Source organism: Epinephelus moara, chromosome 24 (assembly GCF_006386435.1).
Source record: "Epinephelus moara isolate mb chromosome 24, YSFRI_EMoa_1.0, whole genome shotgun sequence".
In the NCBI taxonomy this organism is placed as follows: Eukaryota; Metazoa; Chordata; class Actinopteri; order Perciformes; family Serranidae; genus Epinephelus; species Epinephelus moara.
Genome location: NC_065529.1, coordinates 41,985,068 through 42,002,321, shown reverse-complemented (window position 1 = coordinate 42,002,321; position 17,254 = coordinate 41,985,068). Strand labels below are relative to the sequence as shown.

Here is a 17,254-nt window from a genome sequence, read left to right as displayed (position 1 = left end):
ACATAAACGATAACATATAGAACATGCAAACTAAAGGCACTCCTGAAATTAATCTGAAAGGTCCACATTCCCATAAAAACGCTCACAGAAAACACCTCTTTAATTGCCATTTTTATTGCATGTCTTGATAAAACAGGATGGCATTACTGAGGTGAATATTATGTGTGGGACTTTTCCTTTGTCTTCTATGAGCAAACACACACAAGCAAACAATAATGAGCTAAAATCAACTTAATTTTATCCAATACGCCTTTTTGTGCACAGGCAGTTTGGTGATAGTCTCACAGCTGTGGTCTTGGCCAGTCTCAAAATAAAAGCTCAAGTCCTCTTTGTCTGAGATTGAGACAGGAACTAAAAATGACATCAGGTTTGAGATAAGGCCTTCAAAAAGTGGTCTTGAGACTGTTCTTTAGTGCTACAATATATGTGTGTGGAGATTATTTTTAAACATTTCAACCTGACAACGATCCATCCCAACATTGTCCATTTAAAGAAATCTGTGGTTTCAGTAAGTCAGCGTGCAGGAGTTCCTCTTTCCAATGAGCGATAATGGATAAAACAACAACAACAGTTGATAAAATCTATCACATCAGGATCATTACATAACCTGCAAGCTGTTGAACAGAGTACAGATTGCACTCTCCTCTTCCTCCACATTCAGGCACACTTCTCCGATCATCGCTCTCAGCAGAACAATCGCCTCCCGAGCTGAAGTCTGCAGCTCCTTCACCACCTACAGATGGAGGAGGAGGAGGCTCGCTGTCAGGAAAAGGGCCACGTAGGCTACTGGAGCGCCACACATTTGTCATCAGAGGCTTTATCACAACTTCAAGCTGATACATGCGAGTATAGCTGAGGCCAATTTGCAGTATAAATACATTAACTCAATCTCATTGCAGTGGAGATTCTATTATTTTAACACTGCCTATTTCATTATTAAAAACTTCTCTAAGGTTTTGATAACCACATGCAGTGGTGCAAAACTAACATGAGCTGTGAAATTACAGTAAAAACTTTTTGGTTTTGACCCTCGTTCTTTCAGCAATGCTCAAAATCTTGCTAAAAATAGTCCTCATTTATATGTTTATATATTCAAATTGCATTGTAATGAGCGACACACATTCTGAGTACACCTGCACCACATCTCACAATATCATCACCGCCGCTGAGTGCCTGAATTATTCATTATGCCAAATGTGTAGATGAACAGACACAACTCTCTCACCAGCACAGCCTGGTCCAACATCTCACACCCCTGCACGTAAGCTGTTTCAATATCAATGCAGTGAGTCCGACTCTCCCTGTGGTAAACAAACAACACCTCGTTCAATGTGCGAGAAAAAAAGAGGAGATCTTCTTACAGTTATACATTTTGTGTGGCGGATTCACTCACACTTGCATGTCTCTGAAGCATTTGATGCAAAGCATAGACTTATTCTCCGTTGAGAACAGGATGTAGGGCTCCTCGTGGAGAGCTGCGGAGACAAAGACGCCTTTTAACCTCGGCCCACAGGAGTGCTGGAGTTAAAGTATTCTGATTTTTTACACATATAACAGAGGTGTCAGAGTACAAACACAGGTTGGCTGATGAGTCTACCATCAAGAGTTAACATCATGTCTTTTAAACTACATTGGAAATTCAAGCAGAGCACAGGAGGGACGACATTTCTCATGAGCAACATGCTTCCACACCGGTGTGATAAAGCCTTGTTGGCCTGTTATTCTTCTGGAGTAAATTACAGGTGGCACTCACAGCACTTCCTGTGTTTGGCTCGGGTGCGTTTGGCCAGGGACACAATCTCATGGTGGGAAAACATTCTGGCCTTGTGAGTCAACTCCCTGCAGGTGCTGCAAAGTGGCTGGCTGCAAGTGTTACAGAAGTACATCACCCCTGCGTCCTGTGTGAAGACAAGAAACAAAGAAGAAAAGCAACTGAGAGGGAATGTGGAGAGATGCTCATATTGTTTAATATGCGATGAAAATTATGCCTGTCTATAAGCTACTATGAGTGCAATTTTAAATTTTTCCTCTGGCTCCCCCTTGTGGTAGTACAATAGAAGACACTGCAGTAGCACAAATACGAAGACTGTTCACCAGGATTGTCTCATTTCTTTACAAACAAATAGTTGCTATAATCTGAAAACTGTTTTGAACACAAAACAGTCCACACATAGTGGTGTTAACATCCCAAATTACAGAATCTAGCTGCAATAGTGTCTTCAGGTGTCAGATATGTATACTTCTTTGCCTTAAAGGTCCAGTGTGTAAGATTTAGTGGGATTTAGTGGCATCAGGCAGTAAAGACAGCAGATTTCAATCAGCTGAAACTTCTCCTGGTTAGAATTCCTTCAGTGTTTATTGTGTAGGAGGTTTTTACCAGGGGCTGAATTATCCGCAAATGTCTCTTCCTCCCCAAAACAAACAAAGCTGATGATTTAAAACACCAAATGAAGCGATTTAACATTACAAATTTGTGTTTCTTCAACGCTGTTTCGCATGTCCAAGACAGGTGGCTCACCCGCCACATTTTAACATGTGCTCACCTTTTTTCTCTGATAACTTAAGATGTAGACGTTCAGGAGGTTTTCACCGGGAGCTGAATTCTCCACAGAGGTCTCTTCCTCCCCAAAACAAACGGAGCTGATGATTTAAACTGATAGAAACACTTCATAAAGCAGTTTCACATTGCCAGTGTTTTTTATAGGGTGCTCATTGCAGATGGGCTTCTAACCATGGTGGCTGAAGTGAAAATGCAAAAATGTGAAAACACAAATGGCCCTATCTAGAGCTAGTGTTCTGTTTGTCCGCTGTGGGCTACTGTAAAACCATGGCGATCTCCATACACAAGGATCCAGTCCCCACAGAGAACTGCTCATTCTAAGGTAAGGAAAATTCAACTGTTCTCATTTTCAGGTGATTATACGCTAAAAGATACTAAGTTGTTATATTACATATTACACACTGGACCTTTGATGAAAGACATCAGAGTTAAGAGTCACATACAAACTCTCCTCTTCAGTAAAAAGGCTCTTATATCCTCAGACATAAAGCTATACAGGACCAAAGCACCCAGTGTTCTAATAATTTCCTAAAAATGTAATAAAAGTTGCACTTAACCTGATTGAAAATGTAATAAAATCTAATAAAAAGTTGATCAATAATGTAATAAAATGTCCTGACTGACACTGTAATAACATTTTTAAGGTCAGGACCTCCTTTAAAACTAGAAAATCCATGATTCCTCATCATAATCTGTGGGGCTGCAACTGAGCCAAAGTCAAAACGTTTCTACTTTTAAATGTACTTAAGTGTACTTCATTTGAAATTGTAACCCCTTTCAATTCCACAAGATTAGGCGAAGTAAAGGAGATACTTGGTTTATTAACAATCACTGTTGACTCAGATGCAAAAGAACATTTCATGGCGATGAATCAACTGCTCTGCCGTCATCGCTCGCTTCTCTTGTGTGAGGTTAGCCATCCTGTCATCCTCTAATGGTATCTTATCTTAGATCCACTATCTTAGATCACTCTGGTCTAATGGACAGTACTTGCATAAGGAGCAATCAGCAGGGTATTTTAGCTTAATGCATCTTTGTCTGATAACAATGTACCATTTGCCATCTGTTATAAATTAGAGATCTTATATAAAGCCTGAGCTTACAATGCTAAACATTAAATCACTGTTAAATTATAAGAGTTTTCAGTGGGATAACGTGACACTAACAATATTTTACTTGCACACTTTTCATTTCAGAGAAAAAAGCAAACATTTTTACATATAATTACATTGTTCGTCACAATTATTGCATCATCAATCTGAAAAAAAGTGACCCACCAGTCAGGACATTTTATTACATTGTTGGATTTCATTAAATTTTAAAGTAAGGTCTTGTGCAACTTTTATTACATTTCCAGGTGTTATTTTCAGCATTTTTAGGAAATGATTGCATCATTGGGTGCTACAGGACTCATGTGCTCTCTGCAGTATTGATCATCAGTAGTCGTCTGATAGATGTCTTGTCTAACATGATTTCTGGGACTCAACATGTCCTGGCTGAGCTTTCATATAACTTAAGTGTATATTTATTTCATGTCTGTGTTCAGTTACTTTCTATGACAGGGAAGAGTGTGTTTTAAAATGAAGGCCCAATTTCTGGGTGGCCTTCATCTTAATAAATTTGAATATTTATGTGAGACTGTCTGTCAGTTTGTACCTTTATGTTACTCTCCTGGTCACAGTTGGCGCACTGCACTGTCTCCTCGGCGTCTGCATTGTTGTCGACCAGGAACTTCAGCAGGCGGTCCTCTGGTGGCAGCAAGCTATTCCCTTTTAGTATGGATAGGTAACTGTAGTGAAGACAGACATTCAGACATTCTGAGAAAATCATGACATTTATCACCAGATTAGTTGCACTGGCAGGTCTTTGTGTCTTTCTTCAAGTTGATAATTAAAATAGCTTTATCTGATCAAAATGAAAGTGGAGTAACAAGAAGAACAGTGATACGAGTCCCTCTCCACTCAGAAACCTGTTTGTCATCTTGTTACTTGATTTGTATTTTTGAGCTTCACTGTGCAGAGTTTGACACTAATAAACTGGTTTCACGTTCATCTGCTGGAGGGTGTGGTCACCTTAAATCTGAGTGTAACATGTGTACATGCCAGCAGGATAATGTGACATCACAGCTGGATTGGAAGCCTATCGTGGTTCAATATGCAACTTTGTGAACAGAAGTATGATGAGGAAACTTGAAACCCCCAGTGCACCCAGTAAATAAACTTTTGAAAAACTTTCATAGCCTCATCATAGATTCAACTTTTTTCAATTAGGAGCGATGAGCAGATGTTTTTTTAAGAATATTTAACAAGGTCAAGTTGTTGTGTCAAGAGATTCAACAGATTGGAGCACCTGTAAAAAATGAAAACATTAATTCCAGCCCACATTCCCTAAAACAACAACAACAAAAAAACATCAATAACAAGTATACAGTCAGACAAAAAGAATACAAGGTAATCAGGTCTCAAATGTGAGAAACAAATACGCCTACAAAAATCTATATACAATAGTAAGATTACCACAGTGTTCCTCAGTGATCCAACAACACTGAGATTCTTCCCGTGCAGAGTTACAAAAACAAAGCTATTGGCAATATTTAAAACATGAAGCGGACAAAATCCATGGAATAGAAACATTAAATTTTCACATGAACAATTCAAACAAAAACCACAAGCTATCTCAAGTATGAAGAAATCCATCTCACAATACAGCATCCCTCCACCAACTGGGCAAATCTATCTAAAATCTGAATCAAGCCTCACAATGGAAAATGTTCTAGATATGAAAGAGAAGAGGCTTAAAAAAAATATATGCTGCTTTTTTAAGTCAAAATCATAATCTGTACATGAAACATAAAGAGGCATTAGGACAAGGGATAAAATAAACATATGGCAATACAAAATAACATATAGCATATCCATAAAGAGTACAATAAAATAGAAGACAGAAATAAGCTGCAGTTGAATAAAGCAGGAAAATAAAAGTTTCAGTGCAGCCACAGTGCAGTGCAGGACAGAGGTATTATAGTGCTGTATTTTTTTATTAGTTTTTATTTTTATTTCGCTTTTAAATATTGTTTTCTATTCAGTTTAGTTTCAGTTAGTTTCCAGGGTGAGTTTGCTCATTTTAGTTCTATTTTTATTGTTTTAAAAGGTTTCGTTTTAGTGTTTTTATTCTTTTTAGTGTAAGTTTTAGGTTGTTTTTAAAAAATATATATACAATATGGGGGCATTTGTCAGGGGCAAGATTTACGAAGATCAGAATAGGTATTACAATACAAACACAACACTTTATCATGACAGTAAACTCAGTCATGTAGACATCCCAGCAGTGGTATAAGATAGTTACCACGGGCTTCAGTGCACGCTAGTCACTAGTTATCGGGCAGGCACACACACACACTTCACACACACACACACACACACCACTGGCAACTGTTTATAAAGCTAAAAAAAATCTAATTTAGGGAGCTTTGCTACTTTTTCCTCCTGTTGGTTGCTCTCTTGACCTCTCTTACTGCTGCTTTTATGTTTAAAAGGCATGACCTCTCACTTGCAGATGTGCCCAGCTTGTCAGTCTTGACAGATTTTGCGCCTAAACTAGTTATCGTATCATATCATCTTGTCATATAATCAAAAAGAGACTTGACATTAGGCAACATTAACATACAAGTTACCCCAAAATCATTACTGCATACCTGTATATGAGGAATAAATGTCAAAGAAAATAAGAAATTACTCATTTACTGAATTTTTTTTATATATATAGTTTATTCATGGTTTCTCTAGTTCATGTAGAATAAGCATACAATTTTGTTATAGATTGCTACTGACTATTTTACAAAAAAAGAAAGAAAAGAAAAGATCATGACGGAGATGGGTTTGCATTTCTGAGGCCATACAGCCTGTAGTAAATGGCACCATTTTTTATTTTTTATTTTTATTTTATTTAGTTCTTCTTTGAACACAGGTGTAGTTGCGAGGTGGCAATCTGAATCATCTGCAAGTCCCCCCCACCAACCCCACCCCACGGGCCCCAGTGCAGCCACACTGCCTGCACTGTCTATATTTACACCCCTGCATCCCAGTCTCAATAAACCAGCGCTTACTCATGATTGTTGTGTTGACAAATTTCACCAGCCTGACAAAAAACTAGAGACAATTCCTGTACATTTTTAATTTATTTTAGTTAGAACTGTATGTGCATAATATTATCTCAGTTAGTTTACGTTTTCTTCTGAAGTCTAGTTTTTAATTTTATATCAGATAACTAAAAAAAATTCACACCTAGTTGTAGTTTTCAGTTTAGTTTTAGTTAACTAAAGTACCCTTGGTGCAAGATATGAATTAAATAGTCCCAAAAATAATTTAAAACGTCAGTATGACTGCCCTGTCTGCAGGAAGGAAACTATTAAGACAGTAATCCTTGGGCTGCAGTACCACAGAAAACCTAAGGAGGGCAGCAGTGACGTAAAGGACGCATCCACCGTAGAAGAAGAAGAAGAAGAAGAAGAAGACGAGAACGCGGAAGAGGCTGTCAAACACGGTGAGCACATCTAACGTGTGCTTTAGGTGAGGCTGGACAGGGCGTCGTCTAGAAAGTTCGAGAGAGATTCAGCTCTGAAGGAGAAGCGGGTGCGCGTGTGAGCAGTTTGTCCACCGAAGAGAAACATATCCGACGTTAAACATGTCTGTTATTTCGGAGGGGAATGTGCGAGGCGAGAGCCTCTTCAAGGATATTAGCGCCGACGGGGAGGACTGGCAGCCGACTGAGATCGAGAGTCTGTGTATGAACTGCTACCAGAACGGTATGACACGTTTACTTCTGACCAAAATACCCTTCTTCAAAGAAATCATCGTGAGCTCCTTCAGCTGTGCCAACTGCGGCTGGTCCAACACTGAGATCCAGTCAGCGGGCCGGATCCAGGACCAGGGGGTCTGTTACACTCTGAAAGTCAAAACAAAACAAGACTTGAACAGAGAGGTTGTGAAAGCAGACAGTGCGACTACCAGGATCCCAGAGCTGGATTTTGAAATCCCTCCATACACCCAGAAAGGTGCTCTCTCCACCGTGGAGGGCCTGTTAGACCGAGCAGTCGCAGGGCTGGAGCAGGACCAACCTGCCAGGCGGGCAGCAGACCCAGAGGTGGCTGACAAGATAGAGGAGTTCATCCAGAAGCTGAAGAAGTTAAAAGAGGTGGAAAATGAATTCACTCTGGTGATCGAGGATCCATCTGGCAACAGCTTTGTGGAAAACCCATCCGCCCCTCAGAAGGACGAGGCTCTCACTGTGTCCATGTTCAAGCGGACAGTCCAGCAGGACATCAAGCTGGGGCTGAGGGCTGACGATGACCTTGAAGAGGAACCGGCTGGCAACGACAAAGAGGACCTGAGAGATGAGGTTTTGTCCTTCAGCACCAACTGTCCCGAATGCAACGCGCCGGCCTCCACCAACATGAAGCTCGTCCAGATCCCTCACTTCAAGGAGGTCATCATCATGGCCACCAACTGCGACAGCTGTGGCCACCGGACCAACGAGGTGAAGTCAGGTGGAGCCACGGAGGAGAAGGGCACCAAAATCACCCTGCACGTCACCGACCCTTCAGACATGACGCGGGACGTGCTGAAGTCCGAGACGTGCGCCGTCCTCATCCCTGAGCTGAACTTTGAGCTGGGGATGGCTGCTGTGGGTGGGAAGTTCACTACTCTGGAGGGTCTGCTGAAAGACATCAAAGACCTGATCGTCTCCAAAAACCCCTTCATCTGCGGCGACAGCGGCACCTCAGATCGGGTGGAGAAGCTGAAGGCGTTTGGGGAGAAGATCGACAAGATTGTAGCTGGGGAGTTGGATGTCCACTTCGTCCTGGACGACCCGGCAGGGAACAGCTATTTGCAGAATGTCTACGCTCCGGATCCTGATCCTGAGATGACCACTGAGAAGTACACCCGCACGTTCCAGCAGAATGAAGATCTCGGCCTGAACGACATGAAGACTGAGGGGTATCTGGAGGAACAGTGACCTGCCAGCGTCCCCTGAGAGGACTGAACGGGCTGACAATGGACTTAATGTCATGTCAAAAACCCAGTTTCATTATATCGCTCCATATTTTCTTCTATTTTCATACATTTTTATTTCAACACTGGGTGAAGGGTTGTTTTCATCAGTATATTAATCAGGGAGAGGAGCTCTAAGTTGTCTAAACGTACAGGGAAAATAAACAGACAAACATTATTTGTAAAACACATTGATGTTGCAGTTATTAAAGATGAAATCCTATAACTGGTCATTTCTTGCATTCTTGTGACATTCCAGAAGATGGCGCCCTGTTATCGCTGATTCAACATTATAATTTTTTTTTGTCTCTCAGAGGACCACGCACTGCGAGACAAATTCATCTCTTTATACACCTGTAAGCATGACATCATCTAAATAAATTGTTTTCTAAATTGATAGTTTAGCTCTGCTCTTTGAATTGGCAGATGTAATTTTCTGCACTAATCTGTGAAATTACTCCGAGGAACAGCCAGAATTTATACTGTACTATAAACACAGGCTGATTGATTTAGATTCTTCTCAAGTCTGGGTGCTTTTTTGTTTGTAGAGATTTGCATGACAGTTTCTGCAGGATCATCTAAGAAGGGATTTTCCTAAAGATGAATTTACCTGATGTTTTAATGGAAGTCTTAACTTAAACCAGTCTACTAGTCTGAAAGTAAGAGAACAGTCAAAACTGAGCACAGTTTAATCTGTAAGGTGAAACATTGTCTGGGAAAATTTTGCACTGTGCATTATGAACATTCCACATTAACGACTAACATTTCTGGTGCTGACCAGCGAGGGTTGCAGTGTTTGATCAACTAATTGTGCACATCTCTGCATCTTAGTATACATGTATATATTTGGGCTTCATATTTACATTATCGGTTAATCAATTAATCATTTTATTGTTTGAAACTACTGAAAAATACCCAATATATTTTCCCACAGCCCAAGCTGGCATCTCCAACTTCCTAACTTTATGTTGTCTTCAAAGAAAAACATCAAATATTGTCATAGGAGAGGTCAGAACCAGAGGATGCTTTTATCTCAGAAAACTATATTTTACTGAAATAATTAATTTACTATCGGAATAGCTGCCGACTAATTATCTCTCAAATAATTAATTAACTATACCAGTAATTTTCAACATTTTCGTTAAGGACCTGTAAATTGAGTCACATACCTACACAGACCTACATTTCAAATTAAGATCAGGGGTCTCATTTATAAAACAATGCGTAGGATCCATACTGGAAATGTACGTGCAGACAAAAGCCAAAAATGCTGTGTGCCAAAAAGTATTTGACAATTTCTACAATCAGGCTTTCACCTCACCATTTGCTTCGCCAATTTCCTGTCTCCAAAATGTTTGTTAGCATGGGTCAAAGTTTCTCCCATCAAGTCATACGCCTCTTTCAGGCCTCGTTTTGTGTGCACGCCATGTTTATAAATGAGACCCCAGAATTCTACAATTGTCATCTACAGTTTGGGACAGAGGTAGACAACCGGACCCTCTCCATTGCCACGTAAACATCCAGATTTTCATTTGTCATAATCCTTGTGTGGTTATTGCATTCTACAGCTGTGAAAATGTGTAGCCTGTACACTGAATTAAAAAATGTTTCAACGTTTCATCAACTAAAATGTGCGTCATGCTTCTATGACCTGGTGCCCTTTCCTCTAAATTTTGCTGAACTTCAGTACTGCTGGCTGCCTGGTGTCTCCATAGCAAGGCTTACTATGGATTCCAAAACAGCAGAAGTCTTGGAGGATCATAGAGGATTTAATAGTGTGTGGACAGATTCATTTGCTTTCAAAACCACTCTGCTGTAAAGCTAAAGCACTAAATAATTATAAGTTGCCAACTGCAGAGCAGCTACCTTGCAGTAAATCATATTAATGAATGCTCATTAAGGCATATTCATAATGTTGATGGGCTAATTTAGACTTAACAGGCTGTTACCTTTACTCAAATATGTTTTGCGGCTCCTGACAGATTTTGTTTCTTTTTCTGGCCAATAATGGCTCTTTTAATAGTAGAGGCTGCCAACCCCTGGTTTGGGACATAACTGTGGATGAAGTGAAACCTATGATCAGAGTTGTCACTCTTATGACTCTTGCTGACATTGGGCTCACTTCTGTGGTGAATTAAAAAGTGAAAATAAACTATTTCCAATTTTTCTGGGGACCCACTGAACTCCCTCAACAACCCCTGGAGGTCCCCAGATCTCTGGTTGAGAGCCACTGAACTAGATGAAGAAACAGTTTTAACAGGCGTCACGTGCCTCACAAGGAATCACAGGCCTGTCCAGTGGTCTCAGAGCAGGCCAATCTTTTATCAGGAGCGATTTCACAGATTTGGTTCAACATATACTGGAGCCCACAGACTTGAGGTGACAAACTCAAGTCTGTGGGCCAAAAAAAACCATGAAAGAAGCTGAAGACTTTTATATTGACCAAATTATACATTTACATTATAAAGTGATGCAAAAATAGGCACAAATCCCCCCATTTCATATGTGTTCAACTCCTGCCTCAATGTTGAAACACAACCAACTAATCCCGATTTGGAAGAGTCAACTGTTGGTAACCCAAAGAGTTAAACAATTACCACAGTGACCTTTAAATCTGAGGTTCAACAGGACTGTGGCATCAGATGCAGCGGCCAGCCTCTATCATATTACCCACATTTACACAGGCCTGTTTGATTTAACCATAATGCTGTTTGCCTCATTTTGATTCAGTTGCAGTGACACTAATGCTCCTCGCCTGTCTGCTGTGCATGTTTTATCTAGTTTTCATAGCAACGGGGATCTATTGTGTTCTACTAATAGCAGAGTAGTGAATTCCTAGATTACATGGTTCTTGAGTGAGCAGCTGTTAGCAGACTGCTGCTGCTGATGGAAATAGTAGCTGCCAGGCAGCGGGCCACTGTAGCCTGAGCCCAGACAGCAGAGCACAGCGGCTCTGAGCCCACAGGGTTATTTCCATAGAAAACCAATGTTATTTTTTTTTTCCAGTACCTTGTGCTATGAATAAAAGCACTGCTGCTGGTTTTACTTCAACTGATACAGCTGACTAGTTCCCATTACCTACCTCAACACAGGTTAATATCAAATAGCTATAAGGCAGATAATGTGGAAGCTGCCTCAGGTTCAGCCGTAGTTTGCCTAGGTAATTTTATAATTATATTTAATTCACAGCAGTTAGCTCATAGTATAGTGTCGACATGTGGAAAGAATGTGGGTGATTATGAATTCAAACATATATAGCCTCAGCAGAAACACTATTTCAAGAGGAGGTGGAATCTGAACCTAGGAGCAGCTCATCAGGGATGATTTCAGTTTTTTAAGTAGTTCTCAGTGTGACTAATATTAGTTTTTCACAGTGAATCTTTCTATTTTATAACACTGCATGGTGGTGTTGTATAGTAATGTGTACCGTGGGTGTCCACCATCTGCAGGCTATAGAGTAGTGCAGGAGTAAGTCCTAAAACCCGGAAATCAGTTAGCATTTCAGCACTTCAATTTCCCATGTCTCAAAGTCAGTGAGTTTTTTGTTTGATGCCTGAGGTCTGTGGTTAACACAAGCTTAGGAGACCTCCATGTTTTGTCCTACGACATAAAATACCCCTGTAAATACCCAACTTGTGAATTTTGAGGCTTTTATGTGTCTTAAGAAAGCCAGTTGCCAACAAGTGGCTAAATCATCACGCCGAACCCAACTTAACAGCCTCACTGTGGTGGCGACATCAAGTCTTGTGACAGTGGTGTAGTTAGTTTATAGCCTAATGTTAGCTTTTTACTTTTGGCGATTGCGTTTAGGTTTTAAAAAGTCATAAAAGTGGTGTTTGTTTGTGAAGAATATCTTGCTGAACAAAAGACGTCAGTATCCTTTAACGTTTGTTTGCTACAAATAATAAATAATAATCCAAAATCCTGTAGGCTTTTTTAACAAGGGAATCAGTGCGAGACTAACTTCTGTGTTGGCCTACAGAAAAACATCATCCCTGGAGCTCTGTATGTCTCTGATTGCCTGTTGATTTTCTTTCTCAAAGGTCCAGTGCGTAAGGAAATCACCCTTTGGAGAACGAGGTAGTAGTGTGCTCGAGGACTGTCTTTATCATATGATACTCAAGAAAAAACGCAGGTGCTCTTAAAGGGTCAGCACATGGGAAGAAAATATTAACTTAAGGCACTCATGCGTGGAGCAGGAACAAATGCATTTGAATTCAGTTAAAAGGCCTTTATTCCAAAACATGGCTTCTTGCATTAAAACACTGACCGGTTTCGGACACTTGGGGAGGCGTGTCACTTTCAAAATGGCCTCTCGTTGTAATCCATTGCTGTCACCCATCTGTGCTCTCTTATTAATCAGATTTGGGTGACACCCCCTACCAAGCTTATAAAAATGTTTTGCTTGACTCCTGTCCACCGTTTTGCACCCTGACGAAGATCTTAGGGTCAAATCGGTTGGTTTTTTAAATGTAAGCAGTGATGTTTTGGGATAATGGCTTTTCACATGAATTCAAATAATTCTGTTCCTGCTCCATGCCTGAGTGCCTGAAGTTAATTTTTTCTTCGCTTATCCAGCGTGTAAGATTTAGAGGGATTTACTGGCATCTAGCGGGGAGGACTGCAGATCGCAACTAGCTGAAACTTCACCTGCTTAGAATTCCCTTAGTGTTCACTGATCAGGAGGTTTTTACTGGGAGCCGAATTATCCACAAAGGCCTCTTCCTCTCAAAAGCAAACAGACTGCAATATTAGAACTAGTAAAACACTGAATAAAGCAGTTTCACGTTACAATTACGTTGTTTCTCTGACGCTGTTTGGCTCATTGCAGAAGGGTGTGCTCACCTCTTTTCTCTGATAAAGAATGACGTTCAGGATTTTTTACCAGGAGCCAAATTATCCGCAGCGATCTCTTCCTTTCCAACACAAACGGACCTGATGTTTTAAAACAGTGAAAACACTGAATAAAGCAGTTTCACGTTAAAAGAAATAGAAACATAGCAGTGCTCATCTAAGTGGACGAGGACCCGCTTCCTATGTAGATATAAATGGCTCATTCCTAAGTAAAGAAAACACTACACTTTTTTTCAGGTGATTATGAACTAAACACACTTATTATATTAAATACCATTTTCTGCCATTAAATCCCCCCAAAATCCTACACACTGGACCTTTAATGTGTATGTTTTTCATTGTGCATATTAGAGTCATTGTCTCCTCTGAGATAATAATCAACAAAACTGTATCTAAGGGACATAAAACCAACAGTTGAGAATAATTCAGTGACATCGAAACTCATCATCACTGTTTGATTCTCTGCATCCACACAAAAGAGGAATCGAAAAATCTGGGTCAGGTTGTATCAGACGCAGTAGAAAAGACTCCTGGTATAATAATGTTGCAGTAGACATCCTTTTCTATACATCCCTGTGTGCTTTGATGGGGGAAAGTTAAAACTGCAGACCTGAAGGTGACTGGAAACCACGAGTCATTCCTTAATAGGGGATGAAATGGATTGGTATCATGTGACTGTTTTTGATTGCCCTAAGCTGCTGGCACTGGTGCCAAATACCACTATGCTTTGTTTGCTGTGTGACTGGTCTTAGAGGAACTTGCTGGCCCCGCTGAGCGCTGGGGCCAAGGACTAAATCAGACCGGGATGACCCTGCAGCTGCTCCAGCCACTCAGGCATGCCCTGCCCAGACCAGGCCAGCAGCGGGTCACTGCGCAGCACCCTATAACCAAAACAGAGAGACTTGATGCTCTCTGAAACCAATGGGATTCTCCCCAAATCTCCTGCACGAACCAAACCAATCTACTAATCAACTTATGTGGAACGAATCCCTTTGAGCAACGCTGCCCAAAACTGGGGCCTGTGGGAAAAATTTGGCTTTTCACACAAAACGTTTGACCCTCCAGAGGATTCAAGGGGCAAAATGATATTTTACACTAATTTACAGAGCTTAATCATGTTTGAGCCGTTTGAGATCACCTGCTCACGACTCAGCATCATCATATTTTCAGGTGTGTGAGGGTTTATGGCCTTATACCATAGGTGTGATATCCAGCCTCAGATATCCTATGCAGACACCAAACCACAATGTTCAACATCAATTTCAAGTTCAGAAACATGACTTACAGCAGACCTTCATAGTTTTTAGGAAAGTTCAAATAGACAAAAAGTTTCAGAGCAAAGCATCCATTGAAATCTGAGTGTAGAGAAAAAGGAACATATGTTTGGGTTTTTATGGAAGCAAATAGGAGACATAACTATTTGAATTCTAACAGCCATTGAATACTTAATATTGATATTAATCAATATTAATCTCAACGCCAGTAAATCCATAGAATTTAAATATTTTACTTTTAAAACCATGTATCTGAATTTATTTCCTCTGAATTTACCTCTTTGATATTTAAAATATTAAATATCTTAAATTACATTTTAAAAAATTTAATTAGATTTTGTTTTTAATGTTTACAAATTCAAATCCAAAAATTAAAGTTTCAGAATTTCAGAAAAAAAAAATAGGTTCAGGTTGCTCAAATTCAATTGGTCAAATTCAGATCGAAAAATTAAAGTTAAAAAAATTCAAAAAAAGAAGTTGAATTTGAGCAACCTGAATCTATATTTTTTAAAATTCACAAACTTGAATTTTTGGTTTTGAATTTGTGAAAATTGCAAATATTCAAATTCAGCATTTGAAACTGCAAATTAAGAAATTTAATATTTTATAATATAATTTCAAAGAGGTGAATTCAAAAGAAAAAAAATCAGACCCATGGCTTTCAGAGTAAAATAAATAATTCTATGAGTTCAGTGGTGATTACATTTCAATGTTACAGATTTAGTGATAAATTCAAATACTTGTGTCTCTCATTTGCTTCCATATTTTTCCATTGCTTTCAAGATCGATAATCCATATGCAGCCTAAATTAGTCCTGCCCAACCTCACAGTGCTATCTCTTACCCACAGAGGGGGCAGCTGAGACGGCTGTCATTGGTCCGGCCTCGCAGGCAGCGGGCACAGAAGATGTGGTAACAGTCCAGTAAACACGGAGACTGGTACTGCTCATGGCACAGGTGACACACCAGGGGGTGGACATTAGTGCAGTCCACGTTACACAGGTTATCAAAGTTGGTGAAGATTCCTCCGGCCATCTGCCAACAGAGTATGTGAAGAATGACAAACTGTGAGTATCACTTGATTGACAAGTTTTTAAAAAGCCAACTCATTACTGAACAAAAAAGCTTCAGCATGCCCCAAATATTCCAGTTATTATAAGAGAGGTTAGGACTGACTGTCATATGAAACACTTTGATCAAGAGAGTCAGATATTAATTGGAATAAACAAGCGTGTTTCTTTGTCTCTTACCTTGTCTGGCGTGTAATGAGTGCCCAGGGCTTCAGTGACAACACACAGTTCAAAGAAGGCAAGTAAATACCATCAAAGACATTGTCGGCACCAACATTATATCCAGCCAACAAATCCTACTGTAAATGCAGTAGGCTAGTCTACAGAAAGCACAGAGAGCCACTGTCTTACCTTTCAGTAGTGCTATCAGCTACCCCCCAGCAGGAATGACAGCAATGCAGAAACTCTTCAATAGTAGGCCGATGGGGTCCCACCGCCAGGCAGCTGACAGCACACACCTCATGCCAGCCCCCAAGTGTTGCCAAAGCGCAAAAGGGACATTTAATATTGTTGTGCCATAGAGATTAAAAATACAGTTGTCCTATTTCTAATGTTACACACTGTTGTTACGTCTTGGACCCCAAGGCAGGGTGACAGGAGGGAAGGAGGGAATTACAACACTGCAAATCGTTTAATCTGCTGCGTGACTTCTAGAGGAAAACTTTGTCACATAATGCATTATTTTTAATGCCTTCTTAGCACTTTGGAAACCCTGTTTTAGAGACGTACTACATAAATGAAGCTGGGTATTGTTTTGTTGCATTAAACAACACTATATACTATAGAAAAATACAAGTTATCTAATTCTAATTAAATAGCAAAAATATGAAAACCTTTAATGTAGTGAAACTGTAGTGAATGACACATTGACATACACTTTTTCAACAACAATAACAATAACGCTTTTCAAAAGAAAGTCATAAAGTGCTTTCCAAAAATAAAAAAAAGATAGACAATGATAAAGATAAATAAATAAAAACAGTTTAAAAATTAAATAACATGGGGCAACAGGAGCTGCACATGATAAAGAGTAAAATAAGTAATGTAAAACAATATGAAATAAATAAAACAATCAATAAAATAAAAGTTAGGAGAATGCCTTTATATATAAATAGGTTTTAAAAAGTGACTTACAGATAAAGGTGAGTTTAGGCCACAAACCCTCTGATAGCACATTTATAAAAACGTGTAGTCCATAATTTTCAAATAATAATTTTAAATTAATTTCCTTGGAAGTTTACTGAACAGAAATATGTCATCTGGTGTTAATTAAAGGGAATGGCCCAATTTAAATCCATATTTCTAATAATAATAATAATAATAATAATAATAATAATACTATAATAAAATAATATCTAATAATTCTTTCTGATTTTCAGCTGACTTCCTGCAGTTTAAACTAAGCATTAATCATTTAATTAATTAATTGGAGGTGTTGTACACTATC

The 17,254-nt window shown here is 39.5% G+C and overlaps 2 protein-coding genes across 2 annotated transcripts in view; one reads left to right on the top strand and one right to left on the bottom strand.

Moving 5' to 3' along the window:
• rnf207a (ring finger protein 207a) overlaps positions 1-16,195 on the bottom strand; it is a 39,222-nt gene extending 23,027 nt beyond the window's left edge. The window contains exons 1-8 of the mRNA XM_050037197.1: positions 16,159-16,195; positions 15,988-16,016; positions 15,582-15,772; positions 4,217-4,349; positions 1,754-1,898; positions 1,394-1,475; positions 1,226-1,301; positions 608-733 (exon numbers count right to left, since the gene is read on the bottom strand). Coding sequence (XP_049893154.1) covers positions 608-733; positions 1,226-1,301; positions 1,394-1,475; positions 1,754-1,898; positions 4,217-4,349; positions 15,582-15,772 — 753 coding nt within the window. The 5' untranslated portion in view covers positions 15,988-16,016; positions 16,159-16,195. The remainder of the gene's footprint in view (positions 1-607; positions 734-1,225; positions 1,302-1,393; positions 1,476-1,753; positions 1,899-4,216; positions 4,350-15,581; positions 15,773-15,987; positions 16,017-16,158) is intronic.
• On the top strand, positions 7,060-8,841 carry zpr1 (ZPR1 zinc finger). The gene has a single exon (XM_050037198.1). The coding sequence runs from the start codon at positions 7,244-7,246 to the stop codon at positions 8,573-8,575; it is 1,332 nt and encodes a 443-aa protein (XP_049893155.1). The 5' UTR covers positions 7,060-7,243; the 3' UTR covers positions 8,576-8,841.
• Positions 16,196-17,254: the final 1,059 nt, after the last annotated feature.

Bases quoted from the DNA above. Each gene is read 5' to 3' on its own strand.
- zpr1 (XM_050037198.1), top strand. From the start codon at position 7,244: ATGTCTGTTATTTCGGAGGGGAATGTGCGAGGCGAGAGCCTCTTCAAG.